General features: G+C 55.6%; 7 protein-coding genes across 7 annotated transcripts; 2 read left to right on the top strand and 5 right to left on the bottom strand.

Annotated features, from left to right (window-relative positions):
• Window positions 1-65: 65 nt before the first annotated feature.
• On the bottom strand, window positions 66-1586 carry CH63R_08110 (Cytochrome oxidase assembly protein; the record flags this gene model as incomplete). The annotated part of the gene is made up of 2 exons (XM_018303084.1): window positions 66-1140; window positions 1210-1586. The coding sequence occupies 2 exons, from the start codon at window positions 1584-1586 to the stop codon at window positions 66-68; spliced, it is 1452 nt and encodes a 483-aa protein (XP_018157862.1).
• A 458-nt stretch (window positions 1587-2044) lies between these two features.
• CH63R_08109 (Small nucleolar ribonucleoprotein complex subunit utp14) lies at window positions 2045-4906 on the top strand (the record flags this gene model as incomplete). Its single annotated transcript, XM_018303083.1, has 3 exons — window positions 2045-2503; window positions 2559-4616; window positions 4724-4906. The coding sequence occupies 3 exons, from the start codon at window positions 2045-2047 to the stop codon at window positions 4904-4906; spliced, it is 2700 nt and encodes an 899-aa protein (XP_018157861.1).
• Window positions 4907-5470: 564 nt separating this feature from the next.
• Window positions 5471-7035, bottom strand: CH63R_08108 (Calcium/proton exchanger; the record flags this gene model as incomplete). Its single annotated transcript, XM_018303082.1, has 3 exons — window positions 5471-6160; window positions 6220-6668; window positions 6750-7035. 3 exons carry the CDS (start codon window positions 7033-7035, stop codon window positions 5471-5473), a joined length of 1425 nt encoding a protein of 474 aa, XP_018157860.1.
• Window positions 7036-11983: 4948 nt separating this feature from the next.
• Window positions 11984-14811, bottom strand: CH63R_08107 (glycosyl hydrolase family 81; the record flags this gene model as incomplete). Its single annotated transcript, XM_018303081.1, has 5 exons — window positions 11984-12000; window positions 12060-12573; window positions 12629-12927; window positions 12980-13124; window positions 13177-14811. The coding sequence occupies 5 exons, from the start codon at window positions 14809-14811 to the stop codon at window positions 11984-11986; spliced, it is 2610 nt and encodes an 869-aa protein (XP_018157859.1).
• A 1445-nt stretch (window positions 14812-16256) lies between these two features.
• CH63R_08106 (OB-fold nucleic acid binding domain-containing protein) lies at window positions 16257-17362 on the bottom strand (the record flags this gene model as incomplete). Its single annotated transcript, XM_018303080.1, has 2 exons — window positions 16257-17176; window positions 17236-17362. 2 exons carry the CDS (start codon window positions 17360-17362, stop codon window positions 16257-16259), a joined length of 1047 nt encoding a protein of 348 aa, XP_018157858.1.
• Window positions 17363-17769: 407 nt separating this feature from the next.
• CH63R_08105 (DnaJ domain-containing protein) lies at window positions 17770-18757 on the bottom strand (the record flags this gene model as incomplete). The annotated part of the gene is made up of 2 exons (XM_018303079.1): window positions 17770-18560; window positions 18622-18757. 2 exons carry the CDS (start codon window positions 18755-18757, stop codon window positions 17770-17772), a joined length of 927 nt encoding a protein of 308 aa, XP_018157857.1.
• A 421-nt stretch (window positions 18758-19178) lies between these two features.
• CH63R_08104 (Cytidine and deoxycytidylate deaminase zinc-binding region) lies at window positions 19179-19715 on the top strand (the record flags this gene model as incomplete). The annotated part of the gene is made up of 1 exon (XM_018303078.1): window positions 19179-19715. One exon carries the CDS (start codon window positions 19179-19181, stop codon window positions 19713-19715), a length of 537 nt encoding a protein of 178 aa, XP_018157856.1.
• Between the last annotated feature and the right edge of the window lie 243 nt (window positions 19716-19958).

The raw sequence follows: 19958 nt of genomic DNA, 5'->3' as shown, positions 1-19958 counted from the left end.
ATCGTGTGTCACAATGCAGTGAACCAAATGCAACAGTAACGTTTGGAGAGTTGCTGCAATGTAGCTCATTGAGGTTTGATGACCTTGATCCGCTTCTGGATCATGGCGAGCGTGGACTTGGGCACGCGAAGACGGTGGCCGAGAACCAGGGCGCCTGTGAGCAACGCAAGAGCGCCGGCCTGATGAGCCGCTGCTAAGGGGACTGGGACGATGTAGATGAGAGTGCTTATACCCAATGCGGCCTGCATCAAAACCAGATGGACGGTGCCCAAGACGCCCTTCTTCACATCCTGGGGCAGTGCGCCAGCGACACGGCGGGTGCGGGAGTAAGCGAAGAGGGAGAGGATGGAGCAGAGGGTGGTCATGGCGAGGATGCGGTGATCCAGCTGGACAGTACTGGGGTTCTCAAGCATGTTGCGCCACCAAAGATCAGAGCCGTCCTCCTTGCGGGAGTAGAAGTTGTCCCAGAGCTCCTTGGACGGCGGGGTCAGACCCAGGCCCATGTAGGGGAACTCGTTGTAGATGAGACCGGCGTCAAGGCCAGCGACCAGGGCACCGGACATGGCGGTGGTAAAGACCAAGGCGACGAGAGCGAAGGATAGACGGCGGAACGTCTTGATAGCCGGGTTCTGCAGCGCAGCAAAGGCCTTGGAGGCGGCGACGGGGTCGGCCAACAGACGGCGGGTGCGGAAGACGGAGAGAGCCGAGAGGAGCATCCACGAATAGCAGACGAAGGCCGTGGCGAGATGGGCAGTCAGACGGTACTGGGAGACGCGCGGATGGGATCCAGGAGCAAAAAGATCGTCCTTGAGACCCGACTTGACCATCCACCAGCCGATGAAGCCTTGGAAGCCGATGAGACAGGAGATTCCGCACAAGTTGAGGGCCATCTTGGGGGTGACGCGGCGACGGGCGATGAAATACAGGGTGGGCAGGACGAAGGACATTCCGATGAAACGTCCCCAGAGACGGTGGGACCACTCCATGAAGTAGATCTTCTTGAACTCGTCCAGGTCCATGTGCGGGTTAAGCAGCTTGAACTCGGGGGACGCGCGGTACTTTTCGAATTCGGATTCCCAGTCTTGCTGGTTTCGCGGAGGAAGGGAGCCGGTTACGGGACGCCATTCGGTGATGCTCAAACTGCATTGGTGTTAGCTACGGTTCGCGGATGGAGTACAAGGGCCAGCCAGCAGTGGAAGGGAGGCATACCCAGATTCAGTTAACCTCGTAAGACCACCCCAAACAACAATGCCAAAAACACTGATGGCGCTGCCGACGAGCCAGTATCCCACAGACTTAGAATTCGTCTCGGGCCAGGCGCTCTTCTTGACGCCCTCCTTCGCTGCAGCTGCGGCCTGCTCAACAATCGGGGAGGTTCTGTCAACGATGGCGTTACTGCTGAAGCTCAGCGGCGCCTTGGTATGGTTAAAGCTTCGGGTCTGCTGGGATCGTACGATGCTGTCGACGATGCGGGATGGGGACGTGCGCTGCCATTGTGGCTGCTGGCGTTGGCATTGTCGGCATACGAAAAGCGAAGGAGACGCCCTCAAAGCGAGCCTCCGCAAGCCGGGTGCGAAAGACGCCATGTTGAGTGGTTTCGATGTTGTGGTGTCTGCGCAACAACACAGGAAGATGTAGGTCGCTGAGTGTGTGTATACATTAGTCTATGATTCATATACCTAGGTATTTTTTATAAATCCAGAGCAGCCGAGTGGCTCGGGCTTCCGTAGCCAGTAAGTTCCGGGCCCCTTCGGCTTGCACTTGCACGCTGTGGGAAGCGGGCCCACTCGTTCGATCGCGAGGTCCCTGAGCTGGAGAGCGGAACATCGCGCGGGAAGATTTGACAAGGGTCTATGGACCCCACTATAAATTTCTTACCCACCGCCTTGCGCCCACCACGGCAGAATTGGAAAAAGTTGCCCATGCTTTCGGACGGTGTGAGCGTTGCGTGCAAGCGTCTGTGGCGGGACAATTGAAGGTTGACCTCACAACACAGCAACCTCCATTGCCCTCGACCTTCCTCCCTAAAATACACCAAAAAAAAATGCCCGGAAGACAATCTCACGGGCGGCCGTTGCTGTCCTCGAAGCCGGCGCAAAAAAACTTTCGCAAGTCGAAATCCAAGGCCCAAGCTAAGGCGCTCGACGCCTTCACCATCGCCTCGGAGCAGTACCCGACCAAGGAGAAGCGCACACCACGGTTCCGTGAGATCGAGGCGGCACCCGACACTGGGAAAAAGCACAGCCGCGCGAACGATGAGGAGGACGACGACGAAGACGAGGACGAGGACGACCAGCCCAGGCGGAAGAAGGCCAGGCCCTCTTCAGGGGCCGGCGGCGACTCGGACGAGTATGGCAGCGACAGCGAGGGAAACGAATGGCACTATGGTGTCAACGAGGACGAAGACTCGGAACTCGACAGTGACGAGGCGTTTGGTGAGAGTGACCAGGAGGATTTCCAGGGCTACTCCATCGGAGGCAGCAAGGCGGCCAAGGGAAAGGAGGTTTGTGACGACCCGGCGTGCATGCCTGCCGGCTTTATGCTAACGTCATGGCTAGAACGACTCAGAAGATGAGGAAGAAGACGACGACGAGTCTCTCGGCGATGATGCGATAGACTTGGCACAAGCCCTGGACGAGTACGAATCCGACGAGTCCATGGCCGGCCAAGACGACGAAGATGATTCGGACGACTCGGATGCCGAGGCTGAGAGTCCGCCGTCCTCAGACGACGATGACGACGAAGAGCTGGAAGCCGACCCCTCAAAGCTCGGCGAGCTGCAAAAGTTCATCGCCGGCTTCGGCGGCGAAGACGACAAGGACGCGGCACCCACAAAGCAGAAGCAAAAGATCAACCTCAAGGACCTCGGCCTCGCGGGCGTCAAGGATGCGCAGATGCGCAAGTCGGTCAAGCTCATGGCGAAGGAGGAGAAGGAAACGTCACGCCCCGGCGCGGGCAAGAAACTCGAGGTGCCGCTGTCGCGCCGACAGCAGGACAAGCTCCAACGCGCCGCGGCGTACGACAAGGCGAACGAGACGCTCACCCGCTGGCAGGAGACAGTTAAGCACAACCGTCGCGCCGAGCATCTCGTCTTCCCGCTACCGCAGAATGCCGCCGACGAGGGCCTTGACAACCGCGAGCTGCAGGCCATCACGGCCAAGAATTCAGCGTCGGAGCTCGAGCAAACGATCCTTGGCATCATGCAACAGTCCGGGCTCGCGATGAACAAGGAAGAAGAGAATAAGAGGAAGAAGGCTGAGGCCGAGGAGGGACTCTCGCAGGAGGCGCTTAAGGACCTCGTCAACCAGCGCCGCCGCGAGCGCGAGCTCAGCTCGCGCGAGGCCAAGCGCGCGAAGCGCATCAAGAAGATCAAATCCAAGGCGTACCACCGTGTGCACCGCAAGGAGAAAGAGCGCGAGGAGATGAAGCTTCATGAGGCCATGGCGGAGAACGGCGAGATCGACTCCGAGGCGGAGCGCGACGCGCAGGACCGCGCGAGGGCCCTCGAGCGCGTTGGCGCCCGGCACAGGGACTCCAAGTGGGCCAAGCTCGGCGCCGGCAACAAGCGCGCTGTGTGGGATGACGATTACCGTGCTGGCCTACACGACATGGCTCGCCGCGAGGAGGAGCTCCGGAAGCGCAAGGAAGGCCGCGCGGGCGGCGACGAGGACTCTGACCGGTCCGCGGACGACAGTGACAGCGGCGGGTCAGACGAAGAGGGCGGCGAGCAGCGCAAGCTGCTGAAGAAGCTCAACCGCCTCGAGCAGGAGGAGGACGACGGGCCCGCGTCCGGCTTGATGCAGATGAAGTTCATGAAAAAGGCCGAGGCGGCGCAGAAGAAGGCCAACGACGAGCTCATTGCGCAGATCCGCCGGGACCTCGATTCAGACGCCGGAGAGGCCGACTCAGACGCCGAGGTCACCGAGGTCGGCCGCAAAAAGTTCGGCAGCGCCGCGCAGCCCGCCATCTCGGTGCCCGCCCTGTTGGCCGGGAAGAAACAAAGGAAGGCGGCCGCGCGGGCCGACGACGATGACGGCAACGACGTCCCTGACAACAGCGTCGTCAACACAGGCTTCTCCCTCACCGCGGAGCCCTCGATGACGGGATCCGCGTGGTCCTCGGGCCCGCGCAAGAAGTCTGCTAAGACGGGCGGCAAGGGCAGCGGTGCGCGGGTCGAGGACCTCGACAACTCCCTTGCCATGACGGCCTCGTCGGGCAAACCCCAACCCTCTAAGCCTAAATCTTCCGCCGTGTCAAGGACGTCAACAGGAGGAACTCTCGCTGACGAAGACTCCGACGGCGACTCGGACCCCTCCCCGGACGTCCACCTCCCCCTCGCGATCCGCGACGTCGCAGCCATGGACAAGGCCTTCGCGGGCGACGACGTCGTCATCGACTTCGCGCGCGAAAAGGCCGACGTCGAGGCCGAAGATGACGACAAGATCGTCGACAACACCCTGCCCGGTTGGGGCGGCTGGGTTGGTGACGGCGTGAGTAGCCGCGAGAAGAAACGACAGCAGGGCCGGTTCGTAACAAAGGTCGAGGGCGTCAAGAAGGCGGACCGCAAGGACGCCAAGCTGGACAAGGTCATCATCAGCGAGAAGCGCGTCAAGAAAGTCTGTCTCCCTTCCCACTCTCTGTCTCTGTGTGCCTCTCTACCACCAATTTGTTTTCTTTATTCTTTTCCACATGTTCTTTTTTTTCATTGCTAACAGGACTTCAGAACGACAAATACCTCGCCACACAGCTTCCTCATCCCTTCGAGTCCAAGGCGCAGTACGAGCGCTCGCTGCGTCTGCCCCTCGGTCCGGAATGGGTCACCAAGGAATCTCACCAGGAGGCAACCAAGCCACGCATTCTCAAGAAGCAGGGTATCATTGCGCCCATGTCAAGGCCGACCATGTAATGGAAAAAAGTTATATAGCAAGACACATCACAGCTTTGATTTTGTGCCTGCTGCGATAGAAGGAACTCATCATAATGGTATCCGGCGAGGTACCAAAGGTGCTAATAGGAACACGCGAACAAAAGAATCGGTTTCCCCTTGGTTTAGACAGTGATGGTATTCTTATTCTCGTTTAATTGAAACACTAGGAGGAACTTCTGTAAACAGTTTTTTCGTCTGTTTTTATTTCTGCTCCCGTGTTGTGTTCCTGCCAATTTTCACCGTTGCGCGAAAAGGAACCTCGAATCCTTCCCCCCCAAGCCCACTCCAAGAAATATAATACAGTTCGCACTAAGTACACAAGGAAATACACATGTAAAACGATTGCCACCTAAGGAGTAATTTGATGATAGACCTTCGTTTAGCGGCCACCCCATTCGTTAATTACTTCGTAAAAACGCAATAGTGCCAAGGCGCACATATGGGCGGTGTAGCGGACCCTGTTTTTGTTTACTGACATTGGGATTGCCGACCACCCCGTTTTGCCAAGAAACGTATAGAACTTTCAACCGTGTCTTCACGCCTTCAACGCTGAACAACGGACAGGACCTTGTCCAAAGCATCGCTGGGGCTGACATAGAAGGCCAAGGCGATAATGATGTACAGGCCAAGAAGCATTGCACCCTCGAGGTAATTGGACTTGCCATCCTGTACAGTGTATGTGACTACGAGCACAGAGAATGCAAAGGCAACAGTCTCGAATGTCTCAAAGTGCAGGGTCATCGGCTTGTCGAGAACAGCCCATCCGAGGATAACAAGGAAAGGGGTAACGAGGAGGGCGATCTGAATACTGGAACCGATGGCAACACCCATAGCTAGATCCATCTTGTTCCGGATGGCCACGACGACAGCCGTGACGTGTTCAGCCGCGTTGCCGACAATAGGAATAAGAATAAGACCGATAAAGTTCTTGCTGATGTGCGCCGTCTCGACGATAGGGTCGATGCTCTCCACGAGGTAGTCGGCACAGATGGCAACCAGAATGGTGGTGACAACAAGCACGGTGGCGGCGGCGATAGGGCCCATGATGGGCTCCTCGGCCTCTTCGTCGTTGTGGTGCTGGATTTCGGCATCGAAGAGATTGGGGTGAGTGCGCAGCTGGAACCACAAGTAGAGAACGTAGAGCAACAACAGGATGATGGCGGTACCGCGGGAAAGGACTAGAATGCTGTGCTCCTTCTCGACACTATCGGCCTTGTCAAGCACAGAGTAGAGCTACCATAACGTCATTAGTAGGTAGGCGGGGGGGAGTGAGCACATTAGGGTATGCTTACCGTAGCGGGGATGACGAGCGATGCCGAAGACAGTGTCATCAGCGAACAGGTGGTTTGCGCCGTAGCAGAGGCAAAGCTCTGTTCCATGCCCTGGCCAGTAACCCTGTCGCGCATGTTGACAATGCCGCCAAAGAAGAAGCACATGCCCATGACGAGAAGCAGGTTGGAAAGGATAGAGCCCAGCATGGACGACTGGACCACCTCGATCTGGCCTTCCTTCAGGGCGACAATGCTGACGATCAGTTCGACCGCATTTCCAAAGGTGGCGTTGAGCAACCCTCCAAGAGCTTCACCGAGCTTCATGGAGATTTGTTCGGTCGCAAACGACAAAACAGCGGCAAGCGGGATAATGGCGAAGAAGTTGATGGTGAAGACAGCAGTCGGGCTCCAGTGAAGCTTTCCGGCAACAATGCCAAGGGGCACCATGACAAGAAGGAAGTTGACATAGTCTGCGGTTCAGGCGGTTCGTTAGCAACTGCGGCGCAAACATGGCCCATCTCACCAAAGGCGCAGGTGCATCATTGACTTACTGCTCAGGAGCGACACCTTGGTGACGTGCCAGACCTGGGACGAATACCTGACAGCAACGTTGGGGCTGTCGGTGCCCGGGGTATGTGTCGAATTGAAGAGGAACTTGAGCGTCTGGTTGCCGCTGTCGCCGTTGACGACATGGGATTCGTGAGTTGCCGAGTGATTGCCGTTCACGAGAAGCGGCGAGTTCTCGTCGACATCGCCATCGCGCCCGTTGGGCTTGTTGGCGGTACCCCAAGAGCGGACCTGTCCGCGAAAATGCTGGTTGGCTGAATCGTCGGACATCGCACCGTCATAGTTAGCCGGAGCCCTGACCACTAAAGCAAAGATATGTCTCCTATCGCGCGTCTCCTCGTGATGGATGGGCGTATTTCGGGGCAAGGCGGCCGGTAGTTGAGCAACAACAGAAAAGGGAGTGAAAAGGGCAAGGGAATGACAATGCACAGGACAAGGCGACCAGATAGATGTGCGCCGTAGTCCAGTGCAGGTGGGTGGGAAGAATGAAAGAAAAGGCAGTGGTGGGTTGCTTGCGATGCCAGAATGTGGCTTGGAGGAAAGAAAGATGACTTTGGCTGCGGCAGAGAGAAGCAGAAGAGCGCCTGAGACTACCTGGGCAGTGCCAAGAGTCAAGATTGTCCAGGGAGATATGCAGCTCTAGGACATGGGGGGGAGGGGACTTTGCTGGGGCTGCAGAGTGCACTAAGGCAATGTCAGGTAGCAGCAGGCAGTGGATGGTGGAAAAGTGGAAGAATCGATGAAATGGAAAGGCAGGTGATGTAGGTTCAAGGTAAGGCGGAGGGAAATGAAAAATAAGGTGCAGTTGGGCGGGCGAAGTACTTACACACCATGTCGTGCGCGACAAGTGACTCTTGACTATTTTTCTGGTCTGCACGGTATCACGGCCAGCACACACCCAAGCCAAGGCGAGGGAGGTATCTATCTCCGGGAGTAGTTGACCGTCACAACGGACCGGATGAGATTTTCGCTCGAGGCCTTATGCCTGCGTCGCCCGATAGCAAGGGGAGTGGGGTACAGGCCGGTCGGTCAGCGACGGTGTGGCCCAATGGATGGCTGGCAGAGCTACACTATGGGAAAGCACTTCAGGCGCCAAGTCTCGAGGTACTGAGGATATGTATCGGGAGAAGGTGGTCCAAGTGGGTTGGATCGAACGTGCTGTGCAGACAGGCAGGAGGCCGACGATGCAGCAGAGCAGCAGTCGAGTCGAGTCGGGGTCGAGGCGTTGAGATAGAGATGGTGTGCGAGAAGAGCGCAAGGCCAACCGGGAGTCTCTGCGGTGAATGTGATTCAGAGAGCGAACGAGAGGGTGAGGAAAGGGTGAGGCGGGCTCTGAGAGGAGCGAGCTCAGGCGATGGCAAAATGGGTACGGATAGCGATTGAAGGGCGGTTGAACAAGAAACGAACACAGCCCCCTTTTTCTGTCAGGCTACTATGGAGAACGTGGGACGGACGCTGTGGTACCCAAGAAGAATATGGATGGGATGAGACGAGACTGGCAGAGCCGGCGGGGAGGGAATCATAGTTTTGGGTGCATGGGCGGCCTCCCTCGCGGCAGACTTTCCCAACGATGACGAGGCCACTAGCACAAAACCAGGGACTCAGAGTCGACAATTGACGTTCAAACGGCTGCATCCAGCACCCGGCACTGCACTTCTGGCGTCAATTACCCTGCCATGACTGCATCAGTCGAGAATGCCGTGTGGTCCTTGGGCATGTCATGCTCCCAGACCCTACACAACCTACCTGAGTAGGTACGGGTACCTCAGGTAGAGAGCTTTCTGCTACCCACTGCGTGAGCCGTGGCTCCCTCCTCAGCGAGTTTGCTAGGGGGGAAACGTCATACAAACAGCCTAGCCAGTAGCGAGCAGGTTTCAGTCATGGGGAGCCAAGGGGTGAGGTCGACGACATCCAATGGGGGGCTTCCTGAGTGCCAAGCGTGGCTGTGTTTGTCTGGCGTTGCTTCTGATATTTCTCCGCTGTTTCCTGTTCGACGCCCGCCCACTTGCCTACTTGGGCCTGTGAGTCTCTCCGTGCCTTCCTCTTGCTCCGCCTGGACCTCTCCACTCCCACATTTCCGCCGGTTCGAGTACCGTTACTGCCAGTGGCGCTAAGGGTGCCTACTGTACTTAATTACTCGTCGCACTTCTTACGGTACTGTCCTCCGTCATCGTACCGTCGTCTCATCTCGTCCGTCATCCACCTATTCTTGCCTCGATGGGATCTGGCCTCGCTTCGGAAACCAAGAGCCACCATGGCCTATCTTTTCTTCTCTCTTCTCTTTTTCCTTAATCCTTTGCCTGCAGAGTAGACACAAACGCTATTGCCGGCCAGCTGTCTCTTGCATTCCATACTTGTCCCTTGTCCGAACCCAAATTTGCATACCCGCCACGCATTGCCTCAGCAACCTTGGAGTCAAAACCGAACCACTGCATTTCCTCCGTCTCGGCACGCGGCTGGCCCACTGCCAGGAAATTCGTCCTGACATTCGGCTCAGGGACCGGATGATTTGCTACAAACAGTTCGAGCTGTACGATGTAGTCCACCACTGTTGCGCACAGTTCTTGTTCGATTTACGGCTCCCTCGTCCTCATTTTCCCCCTTCGCTTTGTCTCAACCCTTGAAACGGGGACGGGGGCTATTTCTGGTCTCGGGTGAGAATTGTTGCTTCGGCTGAACAACAGTTTGCCACGGCGCTACAAAGCACTCACAAACCTAGAGAATTCTTCCTTTTGGATGTGATACTTACTTTCCAAGTCTCGGGCACCCACCATCATCAATTGAACAGCCTCCAGGAAGCTCTGTACACACATACCAAAACAGAACTGCCTGTAAATGCTGTTTTCGGTTGCCCTGCGAAAAGCCCTGCCTTGGCTCGCTGGCTGCGGGGACCCGCCCTGTCCACTCGGATCCCAAGGCCCATGCACCGATCTACGGCCCCCCAACCACATCGACGTTGAAGTGCGATGTCGAGCCTTAACCGGACATGGGGCCTTCTCGGCACCGCTGAACCCCTTATCATCCTAATCGCACGTATCGATACAAGCTTGCTATCCATCATTCCTCGGTGCTCGGTAACCAAGCCTCGCCGCTCTGCACAACCACTGCCTTGGCTCTTTGCCAAGTCGTAAATACAAGCACGTCTCTCTGCGAGCCTCGACTCGTGACTATTAACTTTGTCGGTCGAGAACGCGTGCACGCCGTGCACGCCTCGCTTTGCAATTGGCGGCAACGAACATTTCCCCAACTCTGAATTGTGGGGGCGGCGTCGCTGCCCCAACTTCCCGAGTCATCCACGCGCGCTCTCGATGCGGCCTTGGTGCGCTGGCACTTTACAGCCACCACCATCCATTTGGCAGATCTCGCGCCCCCACTTGAATCTGACCACGTTCTCCCGTTCAGCTCCGTCTGTGGGCTGTAGCGCCGGGCGCTTCGTAGCATGCACGTGGCTTGGTTGCTTGTCTTGCAGGCCAAGGTGAGGCAGCGACGGGGCCCTGGTGCTATCACTGTTGGACGGGGCTGGCTTGTTAACCTATTGAAAAGAACACTCTGTAGATGAACTGAGATGTAGAGGGGCTCTCGATAATTTGCAGCGGACGAACACAGCCCAGCCTGCCTTTTGCATTCGTCCCAATACATGCTTAGGTAACCATGTGGTCGTTAGTAAGGCATCTGTACAGAGTGCACTCCCTAGATAGGCAGGTAGCTAGCTATAGGTCTGCTACCTTATGGACGGACGGTGACAATTCGTCCCAATTTTCACCCCAACACAGCTTGTCATCTATTAGTGTGGCCCCATCAGCCAAAGCCTCAGTGGGCTGAAATCCAACTGAGCTGAAGCAACTGCCCCGATTCCCGAGCGACACCCAGCTTCAAGTAGGCATTCAGGTATCATAGATGTCTGCTGGCGAACATCCCCGGTGAGCGGCGGGCCCTAGAGTAATGTAACGAACGTCTCAGCATTTGGCAGGTTAGCTGCCTCCAGAATTTGAGGAAGGCGCAGCACTACACCAAATCAGACCTTGAATGGTTTAAGCATGCCTCAGAGCTCTTCAAAACGGGTTACATCAGGTATTCGCTCATTGTCCGAGGCGCATTCCCTTGCAACATCCGACTGCAACTTTGCAGGCTTGTACAACGGAAAGATATGTCGATGACCTAATAAGGTGCCCTAGATATTACCACACAGTGTTCCAGGGCAGTGTGCGCAGACAATAATCACGGTGCTTGGGCAGCACCACCCGTGTCGTTCGGCCAGTACCATGCTGCCGTATTAATCTGCGTATCTCTAAAAAAATTCGCTGGACATAAAACCCGCGTCACCCGCAGCCTGATTCTGACCAGCAGTCGCAATAAGCATTGTGGCGACCAAAAAGCTTAGCCTGTCGGGCTGCCCTACCGACCCTTCGCTCCGGGTCCCAAGAGGCCAGAGATGCCGGGGACCCGTGTTACGCGGACGGGTGACGCGTCATCCAGGGACACACACCAGGGGAGCTTACACCAGAGGGAAATCTTCATCCACTCCCCCAGGGGTTATCTGGGCGATTTCCCCAGACTCCCGAGACCGCGTTGCCGCGTTGCCGTCTTTTCCGTCGAGAAGCCCGGGGTGTCTTTGTGTGTCTGTGTCCGTGTCTGAGATGCCCGGTTTTTATCTGAACCACCCCCCGAGCTTCGAGCTAGCGACGTACGCTCTTTCATCCTGCATGGCCAAGCTGCCAGAGGGCAGACACCTGGGGATCGGATCTTGATCGCGCAAAGGGCCTAGTTGCTGCATTATCCTTCAGACGCGCCGAGTTCCGACGTTACGAGATCCTGACCGGGCGAAACCCCAAACCAGAGCCTCGGGACACCTCTTGCACGCTGTCTGTTCATGGATGGTCGGTCGAAACGACTGGACGTGGACCCTTCACTTGGCAGATAAGACAGGGACATGCTTGAAAGCAAGGCAGTGAACTCCCATTCTCATTGCTAAAAATGCTGTCTAATAGTGTTTGGTGTTGATTTCATAGTCGTCGTTGAGGGATTGTTGTGTCTCCGTCTCTTGGCGGTCGTTATCCGTCATGGCATTACTCGTCTACGCTGCAAAAGAATAGGGAACCGAATTCGAATGTTGCCGCCTTCTTGTCTTCAGGTCTCATCCACCAGTCATAGACTTCGTTTCAATCTTCATGTTTCTAGGATTCTTCGTAAGGTGCTTGAGAGAGAGAGAGAGCCAGCATCAGACATTGCCCATCACTACACATCAATGTTAGCGGCCAGGTTCTTCGGCGTATGTGGACAAGAGCCCAACTCACAAGCAGCATACGTCAAGTACCACGTTAAGCTGGCACCGCCGTCGATCCAACCGGGATCAAAGTTTGAGCTGTTGAAGAAGTCCCACGCGGTCCTGCCGTCGATGGTAGCCAGGTTTCCGTAGATAATGCCCCTCCAGCCACCCGCGATACCGTCGACGCGGCCTCCGCTAAAGTACACGTCCCACTCTTCGCGCACGAAGTCAGGGGTACGGACAAGAGGTGAGGGCGCGAGGAGGGGGATCATGTGGATGCCCTGGATGAACTCGATATTAGCGCCGAAGTAGGTCGTGTGGTCGATCTTGTTCTCAAAGAGGATGCCTGCCACCTTGTTTCCGATAAACTGGGGTGGCTGCACGGCGTTGTCACTCTTGTAGAGATAGTAGTGCTGGAGAGCGCGTGCGATAATGGAGAGTTGCAGATTGCTTCGCATCGAGAGCATGACGTCTCCCGAGGCGTCTCCCCACATCTTAAGGGCGTAGGCGTGCATCATGTCCTCCGAACTTGATTCTTGGTCCTAAACGCGGTGTAAGCCGATGAATGATCTTGATGTTACCGACAGCACCAGTTACCTTTCCATCGTACGAAGCGTATAGGCCATGCGCCCAGCTGTGGCCATGATACCAGTCGAATGCGCGCCAAGTAGGGAAGTAAGCGTCCTTGGTGCTGGGGTTGGCGACGTCGCGCACCAGAGCATTCACATAATCCTTGTTCTCGTTCAACCAGCCAGGATCCAGGTGAGCGATAGCAGCGGCGGCTAGGATGTGATAGCCGTAGTGAAAGTGATGGTCGTTGTATTGCGTGTTGCCAAAATCAGCTCCGTCGTTGCCCGTCACGTACGTTGCCGAAGACACCACGCCTCCCCAGGCGCCTGTCAAGCGGGTTAGTGTTAGGATTCATACATGGCATAAGATGAAACTCACTCTCATATACTAAAGGGAACCTCTGCTGGTTAGCAGCAAACCTTGCAAAAGCCGCCTTGAGCCTGTTCAGACCCGACTGCGCCAAGGCTGGGTCTTGCAGAATGTCATTGATCACTACGATCAACAAGGCAAACTTAGCGAGAGCCTACACTCATGTTAGCCAAATCATTGCGGTAGATTCTGTGGAGTACACGGACCTTTCCACTGAAATACATAGAATCCAAGTCGGACTGAGCCATCATGTCTTGGGATACCTCCTGGGCTGCTATCCCGCGGATTACGACTCGTGCGTTGTCGGACAGCGTGGTGAGGCTGCCTCGTTCAGGACTCCACGGAGAAAAATCCATGTTAACAGGCATTTCCGCCTCAACCATCGTCCACTGATCAGCCAAGACCGCAGTTGCGGTACCCTTGGTAGGAGTCAAGATCTGCACTGGCTGAACGGCGTTTCTTGTCGTGGAGTCGAACGAGGCGACATGATGCGGCAGAGCATACATGACAAGGTTTCCCTCAGGGTGGCCACTCTTGGCGAACTTGAAGGTGTATGAGCCCGTCGTACCACTGACGGAGCCAGCCAAATCGACCGTTGTGGGATATACACCAGCAGCGTGGTCAAGCAGGGCCTCGCCGTTCCCCGGATCTTTGGCGATCTGGATGACGCCGTAGAAGGGCTGCGTTGATTGTGCAAGCCCATTGTTGACAACCTGCAGATTAAGCTGGGGTCCAGTGGTTGCATATGCATACAGCCGCCAGATCTTGCCATCTTCAAGCTGGAAGGTGAACTTGGCAACCCCGGGCTTGGGGTCCTGTGTCACCCGCGTGACCGTCTTGAAGAAGACTCCCGTTCGGATGACGGGGGTCGCGCCGGCATATCGGGCCGTGATGAAGGGCATTCCTTGAACAAGGGGAAAGGAGATTGCAGGCACAGCTTGGGCGTTTGGCTTCAAGTGAATTGTTGCAGAGAAGGCCGTGACGCTGTCGACTCCCACGGCGGTGTCTGGACCAAGCTCCAGGGCACTTATGACCATGGACTGAATACCTACCGGGTTAATGAAATAGGCCGCAGCGCCTGAAGATTTGGTCGGCCCAAAGACACGCTGGTTCGCCTCGATGTGGGAAATAGTCATGCCGAAGCTGGCAGCAGCCCCCCGCCCTGCCCCCCATGCTATGCCGTAAGGGTAGGTGTACGTCGGCGCTGTCTGGTCTCCCAGGAAGAAGTTGGAGTAAAATTTGTTGGTCTGAAGCGGCGAGCTCGACGTAATACCCTTCCTCGGGACGGGATGGTCGTTGCGCACCGGAATAGAACCAGGAGGCGCCACCGTGGCGATGGGCTCCGCGAAGATATCTCCGGACGGCATTGGCGCGGAAGGAATTGGTTCAACTGTTGTTACGGGTGATGTCGAGTCAATCAAGGTGGTGGGGACCGGAATGGTGTTTGATAGGAGAGGGCACGACGTTGCCTTGCCAGAGGTCTCCAGGCTACTAGGTATGAAACCCGACGTTTGGGGCACCTTGTTAGTCAAAGATGGCAGAATCACTACTGTTCCGGTGGGATCCGAAGTAGTGATGGCGGAAACGGCCTCAGTGCTGTCAAAGATGGGCGCTGATGTTTGCTGAGCTCCTCTTGTGACCCTGACGGTTACAGTGAAATTTGCCGTCTCCGTGAGACAGGTGAGATCACGAGTGTCGAGTAACAAAGACCGAATGTTCAGTTGGCCAACAGTTGCCGGGTCCTGATGAGTAGCATGAAGCCGGACGTGTTGCTGTTGAAATAGAGCGAGGGCGCTCTCGCAGAAGAAGACCTGTATCAGAGTTAGCCCAATGATCCCCATTTTGGAGTGAAAGCCCGTCATTGCGGGAAAGAATTGTGTCTTGTCGTGTCGGTGCGTGTGTACAAGAAGACCCAAACCCAAGTCTGTCCTCTTGATGAGTGATATAGGTAGCATGTAAGAAAAGGAAAGGCTCCTCAGGTGATCAAGAAGAATATAGATGACACTTCAACGTTCATATAAACGAGCAGCTGCCGGATCAACAACACAACGCAGCGGTGAGCCGGCAGTGCCATGTCACCTTGCTTGCGGGATCATTAAGAGTTGTTTCGTTGCTGTGCAACACCATGGTGCAGGCATGTAATGGTTCCAGGAACAATGGAGAGGTCTCACCTGGGAGGAATGTAGAACGTCTTGCCGGGGAACTCGGCCAAACCCGAGCGCGAAGTGGGCAGTGCAATAGGGCAACGAGGGGCCTAGGTAATAAGTCTGCTTCTGCCTAGGTATCGCTGGAGGACTCGACGGGTTTTATTCAATAACGAAAACCAAAGGGGCAATCACGCCGTGGCAGTTTGCAAGGTGTGAGGCTTGGATAATGTGGATCAGAGGGGCGTGATGCGTCTGGGAAGACGAGTGGCCACCGGAACTTAGGTAGGTAGGTAGGTAGGTTGCTTAGCTGTGAAGTTAAGTTTCCAGTCCTTTTCACTGGCAGGTACGAAATATGAAGAGGTTGCGATGGAAAGGAAGTTTCGGTTCAAACATATGCACACGCACGACTAATGCTGCACAGAGAGACCCTCTTTGGCTGACGCGTGCTTGCCCTTGGCGTGGGTACCCTTCGGCATCCAAGCTGCCGCTGGGCAGGCCTAGGACTAGAACACTCACTATTGATGAAAACAGCCAAAGATGGGAAAATGATCCTGCAATTGACAGAGCAACTGGTCACTTGGCCTCAGGTACAGAGGCATGCAGGCGGGACTAGAGATGTTGTCTCTTCCAGGGACCAAGTCGGTCAGGTCTCCCTCTCTCTCTGGAAAAGGCCGGTTGCGAGGCACTCGGGCCAGTGACGTAATCACCGCATCCCAGTATTTGCAACGACTCGGCATAGGTAAATGGAAGCATTGTATCTGTAGCAGCTCTCTATATAATTAGAAGACTCGCTGCGATGATACCTTCAAGTTGACACGCAGGTAATCCTTCTGGTGCAACCAGACCTTGTCAGTGGATCACCGGGCACTCCAACTTGCAGGTCGTCTTGGCATATTCTTGGCAAATGTCAATGGTGAGATTCGGCTCGTTGATGGAAACATGACGGCTAAAATCGTGTACTGGCCAAAAGAACAAGCATGACAATAGGGCAGAGACGGTACTATTTCACAGATACGGCGTCCTCCAGCATAGATTGGCGAGGAATGGTCGATTGCGACCTTGGGGTATCAATGTATAAAAGCCAAATCCAGAGCACCTATACCCGACTGGTCCTTCCCAGGAGTTAATGTCCATGGGCACTACATCCCCCCACCGGTGCTTCTGTCGAGGACTTGCCGCAATAGGCCACCAGATGCACCGGTCCTCCTGCCAGAGTTGTTGACTCTCAAGTTTCCCAGCTTGTGAACACGATATCGATCATCTTTTGCGGTCGAATCTGCGGCTGCCGAGTGGGAAATAGTCTTTGGAGGCCGCTCCGTTTCCTTTCTCAGCTTATGGACGCGGTATCGATCCCCTTCCGCGATCGGATCTGCGGCTGCTGAAGTGAGAAAAGGCATCGGCGGTCGTTCCACTTCCTTTCTCAGCTTATGGACGCGGTATCGATCTTCTTTCGCTGCTGCCGCTGCCGCTGCCGCCGCCGCCGCCGCCGCCGCAGCAGCATCGGTCTTTTGCCGCATTTCCTCTTCTATCTTCCTCCTATGCTCCCGCCTCTTCTCTTTCTTGCGCTGTTTCTCATCACCGTCGTTTCCAGTAGTGTCCCTCGTTTCCTCCTTTTTGCACTTCCGTATTTGCTTCTCACTGAGCACCCAAGGCTGCAGGAGGACGTCGTTCCGAAACCGTGTGCGCCGCTCCCATAGCGCCACCTCCTGCTCCGTGGACCTGATGATCCTAACCTTTTCGATCTTGATCTGCTTCTCCTCGCGAAACGTCGCGAGGCCCCCCTTGAGGTCGACGACACTACCCACGTCCACATCCAAGCAGTCCGCTGGCGGCTGCGGCTGCGGCCTATTGCCGTTAAACCATCCGGCCGTATCGGGTTTCGGTGCGCTCGTGTCCAATAACGGCGGCGTCTTCAGTACGACGACGCATTCGATGCACGCCCCGCTGCTGTCATCAACCGTGTAGATGCGCCGGCCCGGGAAGTCATCGACGGCGACAACAATGCCAACGATACGAGCCCATTTGATAGGCAAGTTATTGTGGAAGTAGAAGTTCTGGACTGTGGAACCGTGAGGTCGTTAGCAGAGGCTTGGTAATGTATCCTTCTTTGCAACATACCTTCATATTCAGGCACGGATTTCAGGGCGTGGATGTCGGATGCGTGCAAGAGACACCAGGTGTTAAAGGTAGGGGAGAGGTGTAGGCAGTATCGCGGATAGAGGCCTGCGGATGAATCGCTCGTCATGGCATGATCGGTTGGAGTCAGCGGGGCTGTTTCTACCCAGATCTGACTATCATCTACGAGATGGACTGCTAGCGATCAGGAGTTGTTGGTCATTCGAAAAGGTGCGACGCGTCGAGCATGTGTATGTGGAGAAAATAATGGTTGACCTGGGGACGTGCATGTCTTGCAGAGGCGCTGGGGTGCTAAAGTGCCCCGCATCGTGGCGTTAGGCAGCGGTTCTTTCAATGCGCCAAGCAACATGCACCTTCGAACCAGGTCCAAGGAAAGAAGGGTGCAAAAGCCAAAGGGCATCTTCGTCATCGATAAACATTTCAATGTAACGCCATCCATCATAATGTAAGCCATTCCCGTCATCTTATGCCTGCTGTGATCCATAACCCAAGACGCCGTAACCACACCTGCCAGGTCTACCGCTTTGATCTCCGTCCCGCGTTCGCGGGTTTGCTCTCCTCTGTCTTGGGCTTCTTCAACCGCGCAGCAGCAGCCTGGAATGCCTCTTCTGACGGCTCTTCCTCTTCGACGGCTCTCCTCTTGCCCTTTTTGGGCTGGCTGGTGGCCCCATACTTGGCGGCAAGGTCATCCAGGAAGCCGGCGCGCTTTTGCTGGTTACTCTTGATGAGCGCTGCCAGATCATCCTCGCCACCTTCCTTCGCCTTCTTCCGTCCTTTGGTTGCCTTGCCGCCACCGAAGAGCTTATCGTGTACGCCCAACTCCTTGGCGTACTCCTCGGCCTCTTGCGCCTCGCCCTTTGCTGCCTTGACGCGGGCCGCCTTGGACAATTTGCTCTCCTTGGTGTATCGTTTGAAGGTCGGGACATCTTTACTGGTAATTGCATCGTCAATGATGGTGCGGAAGCGTTCGTCATCCTCGAGTACGTTGCTCAGCATCACCGTTTCGTAAATCTTGTCCATGTCGCCCTTGTGTTCCGTGTAGGCAAGCAGTACATCATCTTTCTCCTCGTCGGAGCCCTTGTACTTCTTGGCAAAATTTTCAATGGCGTCTGCAGATATCGCATCTCGGAATTGTTCGTGGTAGAAGTCGGACCAATTGAAGCCTTCTGAGTCGACGATGGACTCAGAAGTCGAGCCTGTGGCATCATAGCGCTTGCGTCGTGCCGGGTCGGACAGGACGGCGTACGCAAAGGCAATGGACTGGAATTTCTCCTTCGCCTCGTCTCTCTTATCGTCGGTGACCTTGTCTACGCATCAAACGTCAGCTACAGTTGGAAAGGTGGGCACGTCTTTTTCTTTTCCGTCTACCTGGGTGGTTTTTGAGAGCTGCCTTCCGGTAGGCTGACTTGATCTGGTCGGCCGTAGCCTCGCGCTCTAGTCCAAGAATCTCGTAGGGTTCAATGACAGGAGGCTCCTCCTCAATAGAATCCCCTGGTGAAGACATTTTCGGGGTTGTGATGGTGATGTGAATGTCGAAATGGCAAGAGACGGAAAGTCCGAGCTCTGCGACGCGGTCAAGTCGGCGGAGACGCGACAGCTAAAGTGGTGGGTCGGGAATTAGCGCCAAAGGTGGTGGAGTGCGTTAAGACCGTTCTGAGAGCCGTGCGTCTGGGATTGAACCATCGGCGGAACGGGGAGTGCGGCACCGATTGATGGGGACCCCTCCTGGGCCGAAGGATCATGGAATGATGCCCCGCCTTCTGAGGCTCTACATCCGACAGTTCACAAACAGAAAAATTTAGTCACATTCAATGAGACTGAATCATACGAGTATCAAATGACCGCGAAGCCATTGCCAACTTCTCGTACGTGTACAAAAAAGCGGCACATTCTCTTCCGTGGCACATTCCTCGAAAAGCTCGAAAATGACATCAGGGATCGATGACATTCAACCGGCGCCGATTGCACCCGGCGATCACACAGCATATCTCCAATATGCACTCTCACTCGCGAAGCAATCTCCGCCAAAGCCTTCCAACTACAGGGTTGGAGCTTTGCTCGTCAACCCCGCCAGCAACACAGTCGTCTCAACGGGTTACACTTTGGAGCTTCCCGGTAACACACACGCTGAGCAATGTTGCTTCATGAAGCTGGCCGAGCAGCATGAGGTGGCCGAGGAGGATCTCATCTCGGTGATCAAGACGCCCTTAGTCCTTTACACCACCATGGAGCCATGCTCAGTCAGGCTCAGCGGAAACCTGCCTTGCACCAACAGGATCCTCAAACTGCGGTCTTTCATCAAGGCTGTCTACGTTGGCGTCCAAGAGCCGGAAAAGTTTGTCAAAGATAACACAGGGCGGGGTGCTCTCGAGAGAGCGGGTGTCGATTTCGTTCACATCAAGGGTTTGGAGGGCGAAATACTGAAGGCCGCTACGGCTGGCCACGTCAAGAACCCGTCATAGGCGACTATCTGCGGCTTTTGTTGGTCGCTGGGCGTTGGTGGTGTGGTCGCTGATTGTTGACAGCAAACGGGTCATATGACTGGTGCCTCTGCCAGGCAGGCACATATATCTTTCACACATGTATCAATACAGGGTTTCTACTCGAAGGAAAGAAGAGGACATCGAGGTTGCTGACGCAATAAAGACCGAATCAGCGGGCAGCAGCGCAGCAGACAAGGGTAAACCAAACGTGAAGGGGCGGTG

The sequence above is a fragment of the Colletotrichum higginsianum genome, chromosome 5 (genome assembly GCF_001672515.1).
Source record: "Colletotrichum higginsianum IMI 349063 chromosome 5, whole genome shotgun sequence".
Lineage (NCBI taxonomy): Eukaryota > Fungi > Ascomycota > Sordariomycetes > Glomerellales > Glomerellaceae > Colletotrichum > Colletotrichum higginsianum.
This window is presented reverse-complemented; position numbering and strand designations above follow the sequence as displayed.